At 41.5% G+C, this 21,268-nt stretch overlaps 1 protein-coding gene across 1 annotated transcript in view; it reads right to left on the minus strand.

Moving 5' to 3' along the window:
- Window positions 1–211: 211 nt before the first annotated feature.
- ABCD2 (ATP binding cassette subfamily D member 2) overlaps window positions 212–21,268 on the minus strand; it is a 46,830-nt gene continuing 25,773 nt past the window's right edge. Inside the window, exons 7-10 of the mRNA XM_074827758.1 lie at window positions 15,375–15,520; window positions 8,093–8,177; window positions 7,243–7,368; window positions 212–4,624 (exon numbers count right to left, since the gene is read on the minus strand). Coding sequence (XP_074683859.1) covers window positions 4,414–4,624; window positions 7,243–7,368; window positions 8,093–8,177; window positions 15,375–15,520 — 568 coding nt within the window. The 3' untranslated portion in view covers window positions 212–4,413. The remainder of the gene's footprint in view (window positions 4,625–7,242; window positions 7,369–8,092; window positions 8,178–15,374; window positions 15,521–21,268) is intronic.

Below are 21,268 nucleotides of genomic sequence, written 5' to 3' on the forward strand. Positions count from 1 at the left end.
CATGAATCAGCTCCACGCTGAAGTAGATGGGCACGAGACATGAGAAACCTCACAGCAGCCTTTGATGCCAGCCTGATCTAGGAATGAAACACTTGTTTTAACTTTCAAACACGCACCATCCACCCCAAGCTTCCCTACCCCACCAAGAAACAAGGGGTGGGAAGGGGCTCCCAGAGCACTTTATGAATGATTCATAAGGAACACTGTAAACTCCAAGTAAATGCAACATGTTTTATTTGAGGTTGGAATAAATTACAACTGTAAAGCATAATTTATTGCTTTATAAATTGTCTGCTCTTAAAAGGCATTAATATCAAACAAACAAAACAAAGACATTTGATTAGCAGTTCAGTTCTCTTAAGCTTCATGAACAGCTCAGTAGGGGGATTTCATTCTATATATGATTGAAATCTCTGATCACAGCCTCAAAAACTTGACTTTGACATGCATTATCATCATTCAGACATGTTGAGGGGACTGTAGATATATTCATTTGCTTTAGGATATAATTTTTATTTTAGTTTTCCCTAAAATATCCCACTGAATATTCAGTCCTTCAATTCTCACTCAAATACAAATCCCACTGGTTTCAAAAACCTCCGTCAAAAGGTATGTGGGTTTTTCTACCCCTGCAGAAGGAAGGCTTCCAAATCTAAAACAGGAATGAGTCTGGTTCCAAAACTAAGTGAAAAACAAACTCCTCCTAGGTTAAAATACTGAAATCCCATGCACAAAAAATGTTTCCTCCCATTCTGATGATTCCTGCAAAAAATATCAACATTATCTGAATGAACTGATGTGGATACTTCATATTTTTATTGTACAGTTACTCCATGCCTGAGACTGGTATGAACTTTGCTTGGCACCTGTACTCCTCTAGGATGCAGACCCAGGCAAGTGGAGTCTGCCCTGAGTCCTGGGGCGGAGAGGGTGCTCACAGGAGGTGAGGTGCACGGAGCACACTGCAGTATGCAGCCCTGAATGCACAGATGCCGTGACACAACGAGCTGATCTGGCTAGCTCCAGCTAAGTATGACAGGCAGAAGGAAGGCCAAAAAGCCGCTTCCTCGGCCTCCCAGGGAGTCACAACTTCTGAACACCAGAAAGGGAATGAACATCGATGAGCAGCTCTCACTGCACCACGAAAAAGGATTCCACAAGGCATCCTGCCCTGCTCTGACCCTCTTGCACTGCAAGGGCCAAGTGCTGCCCATGCCTTGGCTCCAGAACAGCATCTCCCTGAGCTATTCCCTGAGCAGGGAGTGTGCACCTCTGCTCGTGCTTTCCCGTCTGGGTCTGAATCAGCACAAAGTGAGCTGGCTTATGCCCTGTATTACACCAGAGGTGAAACTCTCCAGAACAGAACCGAAGACTCCCGTCTCAATTAGCCCTTGGAACAACTCAGAAAGTTTGCAGAGAAAATCTCCAGGGCAGCTTCTCTTCCAGCCACAAATAATGAGCCACCAGTACAGAAAATCCTTCTAAAACTGGCTTGCTATTACTCAGAAAGTTCCTATTTAGAGAAGGATTTCTTCTCATACCAGCCTCTAATGTTCTTGTCATGCCTACAGGAATGTAAATAGCTGAGTGAGATGCTAGGATATTTTACACTGTATTACTGAATGGGAATGGTTAAGTCTATTACTGGATCCAAGAAATACATATCAAACTTAAAAGAAAACACTATTACATTGATCCTGGTGCGATTTCAGTTTTCATTACTATTTCATCAGTAATGTATGTATCTTTTGTATGTTTTATGCATAATCTCATTTAAAAAAAAGACAACCAAACTTTCTTCCTCTAAACATAGTTTCTGCAGATGTGTTTCTGTTGTGCCATGAGGGAAGGCCAGTTTTGATCTCTGCGAGGTTGTACAGCAGATTTCAGGCGCTGCAGTTGCCCATAATGGCTCCCAACAAGTCAAGTGCCATGGCGATGCTTTGGGGGGAGGCTGGGAGCGTGCAGGACCAGACCTGGAGCTCTGCTGAATTGGGGTAATTGTTCAGCACTTTTGTGTCCTCCTCATTCAGGGGCTGCACAAACCTGGTTTAGCTCCCAGCCACATGGTAAAGTGGTTAATGGAGGGGTGGGGAACGCTGATGCCCCTTCCTCCACCCCAGCGCCTGCCGTGGGAGAGGCTCATGGCAAGGCGGGTTTGTGGCTGCTTTGCACTAGCAGAAGGATATGCTGCAGCTGGGACAAGGGCACGCATAAGGTGCATTCCTGATTCATCACCACCTTAGAGAAACATAACTCAGAAATGTGCAAGCCTTTAAAATCATCAGTCATCTCATTTATTCTCGTCGAGAACAGATTCTTGGCTGACTTCTTTTTTCCTTAGAAGTTCTGAATTTTTCTTTGAAGCTGGGAAGGAGGAAAGCTAGCCTTCAGGGAGAGGGACAAGCAGAGACATCTGCACATTAAAATGCATGCACATGTCATCCACCACAGCAGTGACCTCCAGTCTGCACTTGACAACACATCTTATTATCTTGAACCCTAATTTCTCATCCCTTTCAAAGGTTCCCAAGAGCATTCCTTTCTGTGTCAGTGAGATGTCCCAGCGGACTCTACAGGGAAAACTAATGTTGTCACCACGACAAGTTACAGGGTTACATTCAAGCCACAGACTCCTGAGGGGCAGGACAGGGAGCAGACTTACTCCATTTTCTGGCGCCAGTGCCATACCGAGCAGCAAGACGAGCAGCACACAGTGAGAAGGAAGATGGGCTAATGGTTAGTGCACTGGACTGGGATTTGGCAGATGGAGTTAATTCACCGTCCCCTTGTTCTTGAAGCATCAGAAAAAGGAAACAGTTTATATTAACTTCAGGGTGCTCAAACATTCCCAGCTCAGCAAATACCCCCAAAATATTTCTTCTCTCTTAACAGTTCTTAACAGCTGATGCATTGCCCCTCTCAGACTAAGCACAGAAATCTTCTAAGGAATCACACTTCTAGGAAAAAAAGAACCAACAAACTTCAGGATTGCTACATCTCAGCTAAGGCTCATTTAGCCATCTGCAAAGCCTCTTACCCCTCCTGATCTTCACTCCCGAGCAGCCCACTTGCCGTACACTTGCAGTCGGAGAGAGCGGATCAGGAGTTCTTAAATCCATTCACCTCTTTACTTCTAATTCACCGGGTTTTGCCTCTGGCAAGGCACTCAGGCCAGCACTGTCTTAGGGGGTTTTCTGTTTAAAGCACCTTCTGACTGACTGGGGACCAGGTTCCTACTGAACTGAAAAGCAGATGGGACAATCAGTGAGTGCATCTGAAAGCAAAGCTGTTAACTGGTGTGTGTGCTCACCGGGAGGGCAGTGTTCAGCCATTCTACCAAAATATGGCAGACATATTAATTAGTGGTTATAAAATGCTCTAACTTTTCACCGGCCTTTATAAGTGCTGAGCATTTTAATTGGCAGGACAGCCATGCCTGAGAATTCAGTGTATTGTAGAAAACGACATTTTCCTCTCCTACAGTCCTTCCCATCACAAAGTGTCTCATGGAGCAAATGAGTGTCTATATTGTGATTTTACCAATGGAAGAACTGGGTCAGAGATGGACAATAGCTGGATGAGACTCACGAAGCAGATGAATAACTTAGTCAAGTGAAAACTAAGTCACTTGACGCCAGGCCCAGTGCTCCATCCCCCTCACCAGAGGTTACTAAATCGGGGACATAAATAATCCCCCAAAGGAACTGATGTATCATGAAGGGCAAAGAGCCTCTGAATATATGCATAAAGGCATAAAGTACAGCAGAAGTATATTACATATTTAGCTCTATCTCTGCTCTCTGTCGTAAGGGCAGTGAGTTGCTCAGACAGTTGTCTTCTGGTCAGCCTATTACATTATTTCTTATGAAAATGCAGGTAAAGGTGTGTATGTGATTCAGTAGTAGAACAGGAGTTTGGTTTTACATGGGCCGAAAGAATGTTTCTTATACCCAAATGAGATTTTTGCATGCGTCTGCATACTCACCCAGATGCTGCCTCTGCCGTGCTCCATGCCTGAGTTTCATGTCAGGTTTGCTCTGCGTAGCAGGCATATCATATGCACACAGTGACCTGGTACAAGAGCACATTCTGCAGGCCAAGTCTCAGGCAAAAATTCACCTACAAAACCTAAGTTTTTTGCAGTGAATCGGGCTTTCACTAAGAATTAACATAAGCTGCAATGACTAATCTTATACTCTGTGCACTTGCTTATTTTCTTTTCACAGTTCAACCACTTCCTTCCTTAATACTAAAACGCTAAAGTCTTACACAGCATTCAGAGCATTATTTTTTGCTGCCTGTGTTTCTCCATGCTCTAAGCCTCTATCACAATGCATGCAAAGGATAATGGCTGAATCTGTAATGCTTTTAACTAAAAAAATATTTTTAAAAACGTAAAACATAAATTATTTATTCCTCTTTGTCCATTGTTTTAAGCACTGAGTCTTCTCCCAAGATTTTACACAGTTCATTCAGTCTCTGCTGCATTTTAGGAATTCCTGCAAGTTGAGATTCCAGTCTCTGTTTTTCCTCACTCAGTGATAAACGGATAGCGGTGTCCAACTGCTCGAAACGCCACCCGCCTTGTCCATCAAACTGCAGCAAATGAGTGTGGTACTTCCTGCAGTAGAAATTAAAACATTAGTAATGGCTCAGAAAACAGATGGTTCATTTTTGCACGCAGATTTGGATGTCTGTGTCTCTTTTCAATGGTGCCTCTCAGGAAGTTGAGAGTTGTCCAGTTTTGGATCACTGGGTAAAACTATTTTTCAGTGACTCATAATCCCAGCATACTCTTTTGTAAGGGATTTAGGTATTTCAAAGCCTGTCACCAGGACCTCCCTAGGCCATCTAGTGAAATTCAGGAGCAATGGGCCAGCTGTAAGCTATCAGCACCGGTGTGGGCTCCCCAGCTGGGGCAGTCAGTGCTGGAGCTGCCCAGCCGAGCCAGCCAAGGTCCTCGCCTGCAGTGATGCTGGCAGGAGTGGGCAGCAGGGCTGTGGAGGGTCCCCTCATCATCTGCTGTCCCTGGCCAAGGTGGTGGCCTCCCTCTGTTGACCTCCTTCCTAGAAACATCGTCTGTGGCTACAGTTGCCTTTGCTGTAACTCCATCAGACTCCTTTTTCTCCAGGAGCTTGAACAGCAGCAGCAAAGGCTCCATTCTCCCCCAGGAATGCTAGTCCCAGTTTATTTCATTTACCTCACTTTCTGAGAGACGTTTTACCTCCTTAGCAGAAAATACATTCAGGCAGGCATAGTGCACCTGATGCTACTGATAAAACTCTAGTTTGCTCAAATTACACCTCAGTTTGTTCCCCTGCATCTTATAATGTTGGCTAAAGAAACCTCCAGTCCTAAAACATGGTTCAGTTTGCAAGAGGCCAAAAGAAAAAAGTCTGTGTAGGAGTCACAGATCTTTCAGTGAGCATCAGGGTATGCACACCAAAAATATTCAAAGTGTACATGTGGAGTTTGTCAAAACCTGACAAGACATTTATCAGGAGGTTCAAGAGGAAGAGCAGAGAGTTCCCTCAGAGTTGCTGGTATGACTGTGTAATTTATCACTATAAATTATCAAAGATGAGACACATCATAAAACAGTGATTATGAATCCCATCCAGGGAATGTGACAGTTTAATAAACTCAATAGCTTATGACATGGGACTTAAAATTGAGATTCAACTCCAGGCTTATATTCATCACTTCTTGCATATTATTCTTTGTGACACCAAACGCTTAACCTATCCCTCTATTTTTCCCCCACCAAAACCCAAAAAAAACAGGAAGCTAAGATAGCTGATTGAGATGCCCAATGTTTGTGGTCTAGGAAAGTAGCCAATATTTTGATTAAAAGAGCAAATATTTCCTGGTATAATCTTGAGGAAGAGAAAACAGCATGGGAACCCAGCTCTTGTCTATGCAGTGCAGTACCTGCGTGGCAGCATACTTAAGTTAAAAGCATTTGATGATTATTTCTAAATACTCAGCACTTCTGTTTACTTCTCTAGAACCCCACAAACCACCAGATTTCTGATAATTTCAGTAATACTGTGTAGGTTACAAGAACAATCCCAAACCTTCCCAAATAACACTAGTACTAGGAAACAAAAAATTTCAGTAGGAAACTGAACTCAAAAGATCTTACTCAAAGATCTTTCTCACAAGTTCTTTTGCATAACTTCCCTCTGCATCATCATTATTTATATATGCTCTCAAATACCTGTTTTCTTGAGTAGTAGTTTTAAAATAATGCCAAACTTTAAAAAATGTAAATACTACTTTTTTTTAAAGTGTAATTTAAATTATTTTTAAAACAAATGTCTATGTGACATTTTTTTCCCATCAGAATACCCATTTTTTATTAACATTTAGGTTCTGATCCAACAAAAGCCACTTCCGCTGTCACCGTCTACACAGAGAAAGGAGGAATGCTGGGGAGACCGTTCTTTTCAGAGAAGCAGATACTAATACAATTTCTTTCCTTTGAGACAAAAGACTGGTAATGGATTTTTTGTCAGCAGTTTTAAAAAACCAATCTGACAGTAGGGATCAAGCAGTTCAGAACAAATAGTCTCTGCTAATGTCAGCTTACACCTTCTTGATCTCTTTTTGCCCTTTAAAGTGTTTGGTTATTTTATGTATTCAGTAACTACATTTATTTCCTTTGAGGGACTCTTCCATACTTACTACTCCCTCACTAGAATGATGTTTCTCATAATTCCAGTATTCTTTTTTTAATAGACAATCAAATTTTGAAAGCTCACAAGCCCTGTAGATAGAGGACACAACTGAAGTTAAAACACCAGATGTATTATTCCTACAGAAGAACAGAGAGTAGTTTAACCACCTGCCATGTTTCCCATCTTCTCTCAAGCACTGGTAAACTTCCCCAGGACAGCTCATGTATCTTGTCACCTTTACAGAATAATATGATGATATCTGCTGTGGCTGTTGTGTGGTGGATTAATTAATTGCCTCTTAGATACCTGCAAGTTACTATTAATAGTTAATAACTTAAATACATTTTAAAAAAAGTAAGAGGGAGGAATAAACACATGTCAAAGAATGAAAAAAATCAATGCTAAATGCATTTACATCACTATTATTATAGACAAGTTGTCTTAGAAAGGGCAGTAGATATTGATTAAACAACTTCCCTAGTACAAAGAATAAAGGCCAATTCACTGCCTGTCAGAAAGCTAAAAGCAAGGACCATGACAAATTCCTGAACATACTTACCAAAGAGAAGGTCTGTGTGTTATAGAAAGCAGGGATATCCCAGCAGCTTTTGCAGCTTGGAATATCTTTCCTTCAACATCAATGCTTACAGCACTTGTGCATTCGTCCAGCAATGCATATTTCGGCCTTTCAAAAGCAGATAAAGAACATTACTCTTCTATGTTTTGAACAGTATTCCCATGTACAATGTTTAATTGAAAGAACAACAGAAAGGAGAGAGCTATCTTTGCTAGACAGCTGTTTCTCATTTACACCTGGAAGCTGACTAGCAACAACATAAATTTCCATATATTTTTCAGGTGCAGAGCCAGCTTCCAGGAAAAATCGGTTTTATTTCCTGGTCCATCTAAGTACACAGTGATCTAACTTCTATGTTCTAGTTTGACCTAGTATTACTCTGTCCTGTCATCAAGTCATGCAGTAGCTACAGCCAACTCAGAAACTTTCTATCCACTGCTATGCAGGGACTGGGCTGCCTTTGCATGCTTGCAGTCTCCAAAACCAAAAAGTTTTGGAGCTTGGCTTTCAAACTCCCATAGTCTCTACAACAATCCATCAGACTTTTGCAATATTTGTAGGACAAATGCAGGGAAGATATTCGTGCCAGAGATGTTAAAGAAAGGAACATCTGGAAAATGTAATGCTATGTTGCCAAAAGCAAAGCTTAAGTAACAACTAAAAGCAGAGCTTGCATGAATAAACAATAAGGTCTGCAGTCCTATGCAACTGTCTAGCAGTATTGTATATTGCATGGAGATTACAGTCTACTACTGCTCAAACTATTACAGCAAACCTGCAAAACTCTTCCTCATTTTCAGATGCTACTTAAAGAACAAATCAAAATGCTTACTTATGGTAAAACATCCGAGCCATGCCCATCCTTTGTTTTTCTCCTCCTGATAAGACATCTTTCCAATCCATGATGGCATCCCAGCCTTTTAAAAAATGCAAACAAGACACGTCAGGACAATGTAAGTTTATGAAGGAAATGCAGCTTCACTTGCAACATCTCTGCAATCTGCAACGAAAATCATAAAAAGCATTTCCACTGCAGAAGAGAGAGCTCAGGGTTCTGGATCACATCTTCTGAAATATCTCAATGCCTTTCAATTTTGAAAGTGAAATTTAACCTTCTTGGTCATGTAGGTATTGTCAAAAAACTTCATTTACCATCTCTTTGAAAAAACATCTTTTACCTGTGTATAACTAATCATTTTATTCTGTTTGTTTTATAGAACAATTTGCTATTCCTTCTTGAAAGGTGTGAGTAGAAATTTAAAAACAATTCAAAGAAATAAAGTGTAAAAAACATAAAGAGCAGTGCTGGATTCCACTCACTGCTGTAGGCAAAGAATAACTGTCAGCAAACTCAGCTGAAACACAGATGCAAACACAGGGATGCATTCTGTGTGCAAAGACAAGCAGCTAACATACAAAACCACATAGAGACGAGAGGATTTGCTATACAAATGTTCCGATACCTTGTATTTAGAAATGACCCACCACTGTTATAACACTGGGGATCCTTACTTAATATTCTGCATGGCCTCTAACTGATTTTTTTCTTTATGACTTTCAGATACGTGCAACGGGAATGTGATGCATTTTATCTGTGATCTTATGGCAGACTGATGTTTCTGAGTAGTCTGGCATGATTCATTCCCATTAATAAAAAACTTCAAATACCAAATTACCCTACTGAAAATAAGTTTTCAATCAAACAATCCAGGTGGATAGAGTAGCAAAATAGATGAGTTTTGAAAAGGAAGAGTGTAGATGTAGAGAAAATCTGATAAGACATTTCTCTCAATAGATCATCTATTCATGAGACAGGCAGCTGGAGCGGGGCTGAGTGAGGGAGAGAGCATTTTTCCAAATCAGCTCAGAAGCACTGTAACTAAAAAATTAACAACTAAAAACCTTTTTCTGCCACTGCCCAACTGAAAATAAAAATTTGCCAAAAATGACTATAAATAAGGTCAAGAAAGGAGGGTGGGCTGTGTCATTTCTGATACCTAAACAAAGGCGAGGCAAAAGCGGGGCTTGTGAAGGCGCAGGAGGCTGGGCAGTGCTCTGCCCATGCTTGGTGCTACACCAGGGCTTGGTAGGTCTGAACAAAACCTCAGTGAAGCATCTGGTGAGAGGCTGTGTGACTGAAAACAGGAATTGATAATGCTAGAGACTGAATTCCAAGAATTTTCTCTATGTAAAATTGTAAAATATAATGTCATGATTTTTTAATGTATGTGTATATAGTTAGATTTAAAAACCAGGCATGCACACACCAGAAATACATCACCTTTAGTGATCCTATTGTTTTTCTTTAGTTTCCTTCCATTCTTGTTTAAGGATCCCAGTGGGCACCCCCAAGGGGAACATACATTGCTTTCTGTCAGTGGGCTCCTAGCAAAGATTGAGTTGTGTAATGATTAACTGAATCACCATTTGGATGAACTCTGGTAAAGGGAACAGATACACAGAGGCTCCTGCTGCTGAGCAGTCCTGGTGCTGGGACCACACAGAGAGCTGAAGTGCTGTTCCACCGACACCTTCAGCTTCCAAAAAAGACTGTAAAACACCGGGAGCACTCCTTTTCGGCAAAGGGTGCTAGGGGCAAGGGATGGGAATGATCCTCCATGAGAGTCATAGAAACAACTGTGTTTCTGAAGACAACGTTCAGGCTGCTGCTTACATTCTGTTATTTTTGAGCTGAGAATACAAATGAGCTCCAGGGACCTGGATGTGAGTTAGGGTGTGGGTAGGTGTGCATGTGTGCACATGTGCCTGGGGAAGCAGTGCCTGCACTCGTATAGTTTCTTCCAGATCAGCTGGTTTATAAAGACTTATTAAAAGAGAAAAAGGGAATGAAGTTCAAGAAGAAACATCAACTTGCCAGCAAAATCATTCTATTATTTCCTCTAAAGGTGTAAGATTTAGCCTCTGTTTACCTGGACACAATGGTCATCTCTGTGGTAACTTACATTCTATCTGAATATTAGAAGTGTGTCTTGTCTCTTTGTGCCTAGCTCCATCCCTGAACTTTCCTATTTGCCACTTGGAATGTCTCAAACAACAGATAAGGAAGGATCTATTTTAATATTATCCCTTTTAAAAAATGTCTTCTAATGTCCCAACAATTTCCTCTGAACACTTAGGCACTGTAACACAATAAACTGACTCCTTACCGTGCATTAACAATAATGCACCTACTTGTTTCTCTTTTCTTCCTGCAGACATGGCACAGGTCAGTGAAGGTTGCTAGTGTTCTGAAAATATCAGTCAGGACAGTGGCTTACATCACCCATAGCTATATCCACTTTACAAATCAAGAAATGAAATGGCTTGTCCATGAATGCAGCACAAATCCTCAGTAGGTACAAACATAATCCTGGCTGTCAGAGTCCAAATTCCTTGCCCAGCTTCTTTTACACAGCCTTTGATTGCACATGGTATGATGTAGATGTGATGAATGCTGGATGTCACAGAAATGCCTTTTGCAACCAGTAAGACAAAGAGCATGTGTAATGTGCTGGGGCAGAGTAACAGCAGTAGAAACACATCCAGCTGTCAGCAGAAACCACTGATAGCCTCATGATAGCAGCATTTCATTTTCTTGCATGGCTTCTTTTATAATTTCTTTAACCTTAACTTTCTGAAGGAAAAAGCAAGCTAAATTTGACAACCAAAAAAAGATTACATCTAGGATCTGTAGCTCTATGTATCCTTTACCCTTGTGAATCCTCACCCTTACACGCAAGACAGAGCATTCAGCTGCCATGAAAAGATACACTTAAAAGTTCCTTTTCCAGATCTGCATTCCAATGCGCCTCACCAGACATGGACTGGAGTGTTACAGCTTCAAGACAAAACAAAGGCTACCGCAGCAACCTACAGCCAGAGAGTCCACCCCTCCTGGTGAGTTTTTGAACGTGGAGGCCTCTTGCACAGCGTATGTCCCCAGGCAGTTGTCAAAATGGAAGAGAGCCCAGGTGCTGTGCGGGATGAATATGCAAGGACAATCCTTAGCTGAGGAAGGAACAATAAGACCATCAATTGCATGAGCCCCAGCTCAGCATGACACGGCAGGGATTTGCGTCTCTAGATTTCAGAGTCACTGGAAAAGCTGGCAGAGCACTCCAGAGTTCCTGCTGGCAGCAGTAACAAAAGCAAATCCAGGGCTAAAGTGATCAGATGAAAAAATCTTGGAGAGAGGAAATGTGCTTGTCTGTGTGTTTGTATGTGGCCTAAGCACAAAGGTTCCCTGGACAAGACCCAAAGATATGACAAATGTGCAAAAAAAATGAGGAATAATTATAATCTGGGATGCTGAGAAAACATAAGCAGGTTGAACTTGTTCAGTAATGTCATCAGCCCCAACCTGACAGGCCCGGTCATGCATTCAGCATGCTGCTACACGTACTCATGGCTCCTCTCACGTGACAGGCTATTGGCAGCCTAAGGCTGCATCACAACTGACACTTGCTAAATATATACAGATTTTCAAAGCAGGTCAAAAAGGAACCACTTTATGTACATCTATTGCACACCTCCATGCTATTCACGATCTCTGGACATGCCTTTTCACCACCTATGCTGAATACAACCTTCTTTGCTACTCTCATTTTGTATGAAATTATTGTTCTGGTAGAGCTAGCAACTTTGCAGGTTTTGATGAGGGCACCTTATTGATAATATAAAGGTAGTAACAAAATTGCATGCCTCTAATATCTAATATCTAAGCAGGTGAGAAAAACATCGGTGTGGGCCTTGGTGGGAAGGAAATTCTGCCCCTAGCAGCAAGGGGTGCTACTGTCAACAGCAATTGCACTGGGTTCTTCTAGACCTCGGGCTCAGGGTCATCTGGAACGGTGGTGATGGGGACAGGAGATGTTATTTTGGTGGTTTTGGTGTATTCTGTTGCTACTGACTGAAAAAACTTTCATGAGGGTAACACAGAAGGTAAATGCCAAACTGGGCTACTTATTTGTGTAACTATTCTATCTACTTCTAGCTGGGTCAAACCTTATTGCTTGAAAAAGAGAGGAATTTCTGTCATTGCCAGCAACAAGAATGTCAGGCTCTTGTTGGCTACTTTAGACTTGGAATCTGGTGACCCTTGTACTGATGCAATGTGGAAGTAATTCAGCTAAAGACAATAAAGTTATGCCAGGACAAATAAATTGAGTCAGAGTTGCGCACTTCTGGCTCCATCTGGCTTTTTCATAGCTGCCCACAGGGAGCAGAAGACAAAACTGCAAAGCATCATATTATACACACATGACATTTGTGGTCAATTAAAGTACAACAGGGTCATGCCCTAAGGAGCCTGCTGTCTGGTGTAGGCTTAATACTGCAGGGGACAGGTGAAAGGGGAAGAGACAGAGGTAAGGCTCTGACAGAGAAGACGATCTACAGAAAAAAATATTGAAGAATTATATTAGATTTCTATAACTTAATGATTGACAGATAGTTAGCTCCATTCTTAGAACAGTTTATGGAAATGGTTCAAAATAGCATGGACATATCACATATATCCACAAGAATCTGAATAACTAAAAATTGTTTCATTGATTTTTTTTCCAGATGTAATACATTTTCAAAAATTATATACAATATATAAATAGAAACTTGCTGAGGATTTTTCAGCAAAACTTTTTTCTATTGGCAAATGCCTGTGTTTGTCAACCATCAAAACAGTTTGCAAAAAGGAAAAAATTTGGTTTGAGCCAAATCCCTTGTTCTACAAGCTTTATATGGGATTTCTCATTATTTTGCAAAGAGAAAGTGCCATTTTTAATAGAAATTATTTTAGTTTAAAAATCTGATTTTAGTAAAAGAATAAAATTAAAATTGAAATTTAAAAAAATAATTCAGCTATGTATAAATAAAAATGTCAATTATTCACTTTCAGCAAGTCTGATGGTTTGCTGATTCAAAAAACCAGAATATGAGTCTTTGTCCCAGACTGGGGGAGCTCTAAAGAATATGTAAGCATATGAAATCCATGTGACGTGTCAAATCAGATGTCACAGATTTCCTCTCTGCTCCTACCTTGGCACTTGTCTCCTGCAAATGCCCAAGGAGAAAAGGGAACAAGTAAGTGTATTATGGTCTTAAAAACTTCCTGGTATGTGGTAATCTCTCCCCTTGTTTTCCGGCTTTGCCCACTTCTGTCGTTTTAGATCACAAAGTACCTAAGACACTTTATTTTTAACATTTGTTTGTGCAGATTTTTGCACAGTGTGCCCTTATCCTCTGTGGAGTTTCAATAGAGCACCACTGAACATTAACAGTGTCCTCTATACTTTATTATAGATTGTGTGTGTCTCGCATGCACAGTCAGACAGGCAGAAGAGCATGAATGGGGTCAACAATAAATACTCTCTTTGGCACAGAAAGTAGAGCGAGGCTGATCCAAACCTGGGTTTTCATTTTGGCAGTACAGAACACTGACTCTAGCCAACAGCATCTCATACGTAGAGCACAGTCAGTGCCCCATCATCAGTTACATGCTCCAGCTGCAGGGTTACAAACTACAACCATGTACATTCAGAGGCTGCTGGGATAAGGGTTTGGCCACTGAGGGTCATGTGTTGTTCAGTACATCTACAAGTACCAGCAGGCTGTGAATGAACACTCCACAGTGGCTTCTTGCCCCTGACAATTTAACTGCTCCTCCTTTTCCAACTCCCCATTCCAACACACCTGCTTGTTCTGCAACCTGGGCACTTCACTTAGTGACATAAGTGACTCAGGAATACTAACAGGAATAGTTGCAATGTCAGTGTAGGGAGTAGAGGCCTTCTCAGAAATCATTGTGGTCACTGAGTTTAGCTCTCTGCCCACTTTTTCAGTTTTTGTGTCGTAGTATCAGATCTGAGTAATGTTATGAATGAGAATGATGGCAGATTCTTATTTTCTATTGCAACTTGAGGGCCAACAGTCATTATTACATTCTTAACGAAGAAGCATTAACCCATGGAAAGATAAGAGTCTATCAACACAATTGTGAGATGAAGTATCTGTAGGTATACAATTGCTGCTATAAATGATTACTACTCCCTACTCTAAAATGTGCAGAAAAGACACCAGATGAGTGTCCATGCATACTTCAGAAACAAAATACACCTTCTACCTTTAGAACAGAGCAACAGGCTGCCATCCAGGAATGGAAATTTAAAAGTTGCCTTGGGATTCCCAATGGCTGAAGCACTACGCGTTATTGTCAGAATGATCCTGAGAGACACCAAGCACACACATTACAAGGCAATGCACCTGAAGTGCCCTCTCAAAAAGGAGCACTGACAGCTGGCAGAGAGCACCGCCAGCACTCCCGACATCAGCTCCTTACAGGGGTTTTGAAGATCCTCCTTCTTCTCCCTAAATGTTACCAACTTTGTCCTATGTCTGTTTTAAAAGCGTAATGATGGGGAGGAAATTCAAACTAGAGATTAGTGGCTGGTGGGAACAAAAGGATGAAAATTATTGCTATGCTTGGGAAAAAAAGCCATGAACTGCTGCAGTTCCTTAGACACAAGAAGTCTTGAGCATCTTGACACTTACTGTGCCAGCATATTTACACCATTCCCTACTCTCAGAACAAACAATGCTGAGAACACATGGAAACTTTAACAGCAAGTGGTAGATGGCAACACTCCGCTGGCCAGTGTTGTTTGGTTATTTTTAACCTGTTCACCGTAGTGGTGTGGTATTGGACACTCCTTCTCATGGCACATAGTCCTGCTGATCCCACAAACCAGGGAGGTGAAAGCAGACCTGACCCTCTTTTCATTCACATGCTTTCGAGTTCATGTAATCAGTAGCATTACAAGGTTTTAAGACAGGTTACATTTTCTAAGAAAATGAAGGAAGGTCCACGATCTCACAATACCATGAAAAGACTGGCCATTACAAGAGAACAAGGACACTCAGCTTGGGCATGGATTTACTGGGGAAAAGCACTTAGCTCTTCTCCTTTTGTTAGCATCAGGAGCAACAAATGTGGTTGTGCAGCTCCCACAACCACGAAAGGTCTGAATCCAGTTTTGCCAGTTCAGTAAGTAAAGGTCAGTCACACTAAGACACACACGAGGAATGATTTTGAAAGCTTTTTACAAAAATATGGATTTTACCTCCTTCTCTTTGAACTATGTGGTACAGATGAACCATATGCAGGATACACTCCAGATCCTGATCTTGGTAGCCTTTCTCGTGCATGTCATCCACGGAGTCTGGATAGATGACTTGATCACGTAGAGTTCCAATGGACATGTAGGGCCTGAGAAACAATACAGAGAAACTGGTAATCTGGAGCTGGCTCCAAGCAAGCACATCTTGTGGATGCTCTGTGAGCAGAGTATAATGCTTTAAACACCATGTTGCTAAAACTGGATTTATCTGTGGATACATTGTGGGTGAATGTTTTTCTAAACTTACCCTGGGGAAGATGTATTGTTTCCATAACAGCTGATTACAGGGTAGCAACAGGGGTAGCATTAGCATGAAAACAAAATGACAGATCAAGCAGAATAAACATCCACTTCATAGCTCATTCCAAATGCTTTCACTTGGCATCAGGGAACCTCTATGCTGTATTCAAGGTTTGGTATGATGAGACATTTAGAAATTGCATTAAACACGCACATGGTAAAGCAAGTTGTAACAAAAACGTTGCAGCTCTGGGAAAGACTTCAATGATGCAGCAGGAGACACCCAAGCCAGGCAGGAGAGCAATGAAAGCCTCCTTTGCACACTACTATTCGGGACTGAAGAATCGTGACTGGGCGTAACTTAGCTGGCTCTGTAAGTCAGCGTAACACTTCTGAATTGCAAAAAAGCGTACAATACAGAAGTTGATCAGCCTAAACCTTCCAGAACCAGCCTCCCTTTGCCAAGCACAAGGTTGAGCTGTATGTGAAACAGTTTCTGGATCACCACGTTCCCAGACCAGATAATACCATCCATCTTACTAAAACAAGCTGGCTCCACTTTGGAGCCAGTGTCCTCAATCATGGCTGTGTCCCTAGAATGGTTATGGACAGTCTCCACAATGACATGAGCTGTGCCCAGCCTCTGGTACAGCCCAGGCCCCAAAACTCCTCCTAGATTCTAAACAAAGTCAGCTCAAAGAACAGTTTTACAGCTCTTTAAAAGATACCAGGCTATTCAGACTACCATAGCAAAGGCAATCTAAGACACATCTAATCGACCATCTCTCTTGGTGCTCTTTTTCTAAGGATTTCTTGTGAAGGACAAATATCCATCCTGTCCCACAGACACTGCCGATAGCTCTTGGAAGCTGGAAACACCCCGGGAATGATCTGTGAGATTCTGAGTTTGGAAGGGAAGGCCAGAGCCAAAGAACAGTCAGGCTCCAGACTCTGTCCTGCTTTCTATGCCAAGAGTTACACTAACTCCCTCTGGTTTCATATGCAAAAACAATGCTAGTCTTATTAAAGCTGTGGTGACAGGGGGATGAGGACAGAGAGCAGCAATGAGGAGGCTTCCAGGCAGCTTGCTCTTGCCACTGAGAGCTGCTTCCACCAACTTCACAGCATGTTGATACGGGGTCAGTTTTATTCCCTGCAGAGCTCTGGACCTGCGTGGTAGGAAGGTCTTAGCCATGCAGAGGCTTTCCCTGACAGATATGTGTAATACCTTAGCAGATTTCTTCCCTTCCCTTGGAGATGTCTTTACAGAAGGGGTGGATCTACTCATTGTTATTTTGAGAGTCCCTAAAATACACCACAGAATAATTTGAAGGAATTCATAATGCAACAGATGTAGAATTACAGAACTAAAGCTGCAACATGAACTGAAAGTCACATTCAAGCTGGCATCAGCTGCATTGGTTTTAGTGCTGCAGACACCCATGGTGAACTGTCGGTACTGGCCCGTAGTTAAACTACTTTCACCACCAGCTGGGTGAGGGTGGGAAGGGCAGGGGATCTGAACTGCTCGCAAATATTTAGTCATTTCCCTGCTGTGGGCAGGCACCCAGATGGAGCCAAACCAGAACCACAAGTCAAATACAAGCATTGCTGCTCCTTTTTGCTCATTGTTTTACTTTCTGCTTATTGTGGGAAGAGTGCCACTCTGGGCTGCTGCATGAACACTAGCATCAAATGCAGTGAATGATTTAAATTAATGGGGATATTACAAAATCTCAACTCTAAACATTATATAACTTCATGAAGTAATGATTATTACATTTCCATAGTGCTCTCCATCTAAAATCCCAAAGGGCTTTACTTCTTGCGTATGCAGAAATCATTTCACTCACTCCAGACTGCTGCCATCTCTGGGACAGAAGACAGCAACTCCACCTGGGCTCAGAAAATTTTAAAACAGGTTGTGCATAAGACTGTATAATTTAGGTGAAGTTGCAGGTAAGGGCAAGGAGGACAGAGTTATCTATCATATAATTTGTCTGAGGTTTAATATCCTACTCTTGTGAAGTATGATCCTGTAATGACTAGCAGCTCTGAAATTTAACTTACAGTACAACCAGGAAGGCAATGCTCAAAAGCACCATGCCAGGACACTCGTTGCCATGCTCTTTATTGAGTCACTAGCACCACTTCCTGGTACAACTGGATTTTCCTTGTGGCCTCCCATCTAAACACACCAGTACTACCAAGCACACCTCTCCCCACCTTCTCTGTAAAAATTAAAGAAAAGACCAGCCTGCAGTGGAATAGCAAACCCTGTCAATTACTGACTAATTAGCAGAGAGGAAGAATGACTTATGGTTATGGCTCTGCCCTGGGAGGTGGGAGAGCATGTTCTGCTTCCTCCATCCTATAGGGAGCCACTCACGTCCCTGAGGGGACACTTCACCTTGCTTGGCATGAGACGTCTCCTCTGGGGCTCCAACTCTTGACAACAAAGACAGGCACCTCTGTAGTTGGTTTATCCCATTTATTTTAGGGTAGGGATGGCTTGCTTCCTGGGGGTGTCTTCTCCCCCAGTGGGGGACAGAGCCCAGACAACTAACTTAGATAACTAACTTCTAAAGTGCTAAAGTTAGATGAGATCTCATCTAATTCATACTCTCATAATCTCATACTAAACCAGATCTTTCTATCCATAACTTGGAGACAATAACCTCCTTACCTACCATGAGTGCCACAAAGTCAAACACACTAAAACCTGTTAAACATCAGATGTTATTGTAACTGAGGTTACAGGTGTGATAGCTAGACATTAAGTAGTAAGAAGTATGGGTAACTGGATACAGCAGCAGTGAAATTTTGGCTTTGCCAGTAAGCTCCTTGTTAAAATACTGTTTTCATTAAATTTTTAGCAGTTCAAACAACAAAACCACTCTTTTTGTCCTGGAGTAATACTTGAGTTTAACTGGACTTAATTAATTTCTTATGGAGTTTTTCCTTTCAGTCAGAGTGTCTGGGTTCCAGTCTCAAAGAAAGCACTCTTACAGACTCCAAAAGCAACTCCTCTGCTGTGCAGAGGTCATGTCTTTGACAGTAATAGCTCTGCAATTGTTTTGCTTCTTTGCTCTCTGAAAAAAGATTCCTACACTGTTTTTAAGAGACAGGATTTAAGATCAGTAATCCTTTTTTAAAGTTTCAGTAGCAAACCTCCAGAAAGCTAAGAAAACTCACTGATTCTTGCCTGGTTTTCTGAAATTTCAAAGTATTTATTGGAAGAAACACTTTCAGTTCTCATAAACTGATCCTTTTTCAGTCAGTTTGATGGTTTTATTGCATCACCAATTTCTGTTTGGTGCACTTAGTGCTTCACTTTGCAGAGTTGTAACTTCATTCTGCTAGTAACAAGTCATCATCCCTAAGGCTTATGGCTTCCCCCTTGCAGTGCAGGCTTTAAAGAAAGATGATATCAAGACGTGCTGCAATCTGAAGCCTGTGGTATGGACAGTTCCAAAATATACCCAGGCAAAATATTAGAGAAATCATATGGGGAGAAAAGGCAAGTGTTGCAGATGATATGGACTCTTTATTGCCGGTTAGCTTTGGGGACGGAGAAAGGCACAGGTGCTACAAAACATACTGGAGTACATACCAGTCACTTGTCTTTCCAAACAGAGAACTTACATGCTGGAGCTGTTAGGCATAAAGAGAGAGGTATAATGCCAGTTCAAAAGGACTGTAGATTAACACTGCACACTGTAACCAGGCAGTACTAACATCTAATAATTCTCTGATGTCTTGAAGAGCAGAGGGCTTCACTCTTTTGGGTAGCAAGTTAAGGAAGATGACATGTTTAGATGTCAAGAAATTTCTGTTCCAAAATCAGAAAAAGCCATATCCACTTGAAATGTTAACAAATACTTCCTGAATGTATTTAAAGGTATTTTCATCTTCCATGGAAAATAAACTGTGCTGACAGAACTGATAACCTGTTCTAACATCCATAATATTATTTTAAAGAATTATAGCAACTAATCAATATGCACTTTGAGAGCCTATAAAGCACTCTGAATGGTCAGAGTCTTAATTATAAGCACCCTGGAATAAGAAAGGGACCAAAAATATATCTTAAGTGGCTGGCATCGAAGTTAAGGGATATTAGTTAAAGGAACTGCTTCCAGGTACAGGCTGAAGCTCACCTTGCCTTCCTTGGCATAGGCTGTGATTAACACTTCCTCCATGAAAGGAAAAGTCTAAAAACATGTGGCTTGTGATTCTGGAAACCATCTGCATGTCCCCAACTGAGCAATCAGGACCTGACTTGCCATTTGCTGTCCAAGTGCATTGGTGGTTATTACTGCACTATTATTCTCACAGATATACAAAGTTATGTGGGAAAATTATATGTAATGCAACTATAAACTCTTGACTGACCCATCTTTTAAGTTTCTGTCTCTGGCTGGCAAAATGCCTCTCTCATATACCCAAGTGGGAGAGAGAAAGGAGAACACTACACCTGTGATTCTCCTTTTCAGATATATTGCAGCCTGGATTTACAAAGGAGATTGGAGTGGCTTCAGAGTACAATTCAGAGTGCTTGCTTAGGCACCTCTATTCAAGAAGATGATACTGAAGCCCAAGCTCCAGCTATGGAGGTATCTTCCTAAGAAACCTGGAAGATCTTAAGGAGTGAGTGCTTGCACCAAAGAATCTCCAGTCCGGAAAGCCAAGGACACAGCTCACACCTACAGCTGTGCCCAAACGCTGTCTAATTCCTCAGAAGATCCAGTACAGCATGAAATATGAAATATGAAAGCAACAGCAGCAAAACACTGCAGCTACTAGAGATGCAAGATGAGGGGCTGTATGACAAGCTAACAGTTAGCAAATCTCTTCCAAGAACTGGATTCAGGCTAAGATCTTTTCAGCTTGCAGGGCATCAGATTCCCATTCTTCAAGGCTAGCATCCAAGCTAAAGAGGAGTCAAAGGGAGGGCACCTTCTAATCGTCCCACTGAAGCAAGGAAACTGCTAAGAGGCAGGAATCACATATCTGAAGAGAAAGTTATTGGAAAGAGCCTAATTATATACTATACCAGTCACAGTCCTCAACTGGAAGGGAGAAGACTAGTCCTTGTGCCATATATTATGTATGTTTTTCCTAATGCTCTTTAATATAAAATGCAGTAACTATCCTAATCCTTCAGTAGCATTGTAAGAACATATTAAAGGGGGTTCTAATCTTATTTAGGTGCCTGCTCCCAGGAGAGGGCTTGTTATAGATAAAGGGGTTTAATGTTTAGCTCTCAGTTTGGCACCTAAACTTCAGGAAGAGGCAGAAGTTCAGACATACACTTATATTTAGATATTCCTATGGATTAACTCTAGGTGGCTCCCTTTACCTACTACACAATTTTTTTTTAATGATCTTCCAAAAGCCCTAAATCTCTACCTCTAGGGAATCCACTTATATTTAGAACTTTCTATCACCTTGCTGGTGTCAAGGTCCTAATTTTTAGGAACCTTGTCTGGAATACCTCATCTGGAATCACCTCAGCAGAACTCCAGCTCTTGCCATGTTCCTGATTTAGGTCAACAGTAACAACTCCACAGTTTTCAACATCAACAAGGTTTTAT

This window comes from Strix aluco, chromosome 5 (assembly GCF_031877795.1).
Source record: "Strix aluco isolate bStrAlu1 chromosome 5, bStrAlu1.hap1, whole genome shotgun sequence".
NCBI lineage: Eukaryota > Metazoa > Chordata > Aves > Strigiformes > Strigidae > Strix > Strix aluco.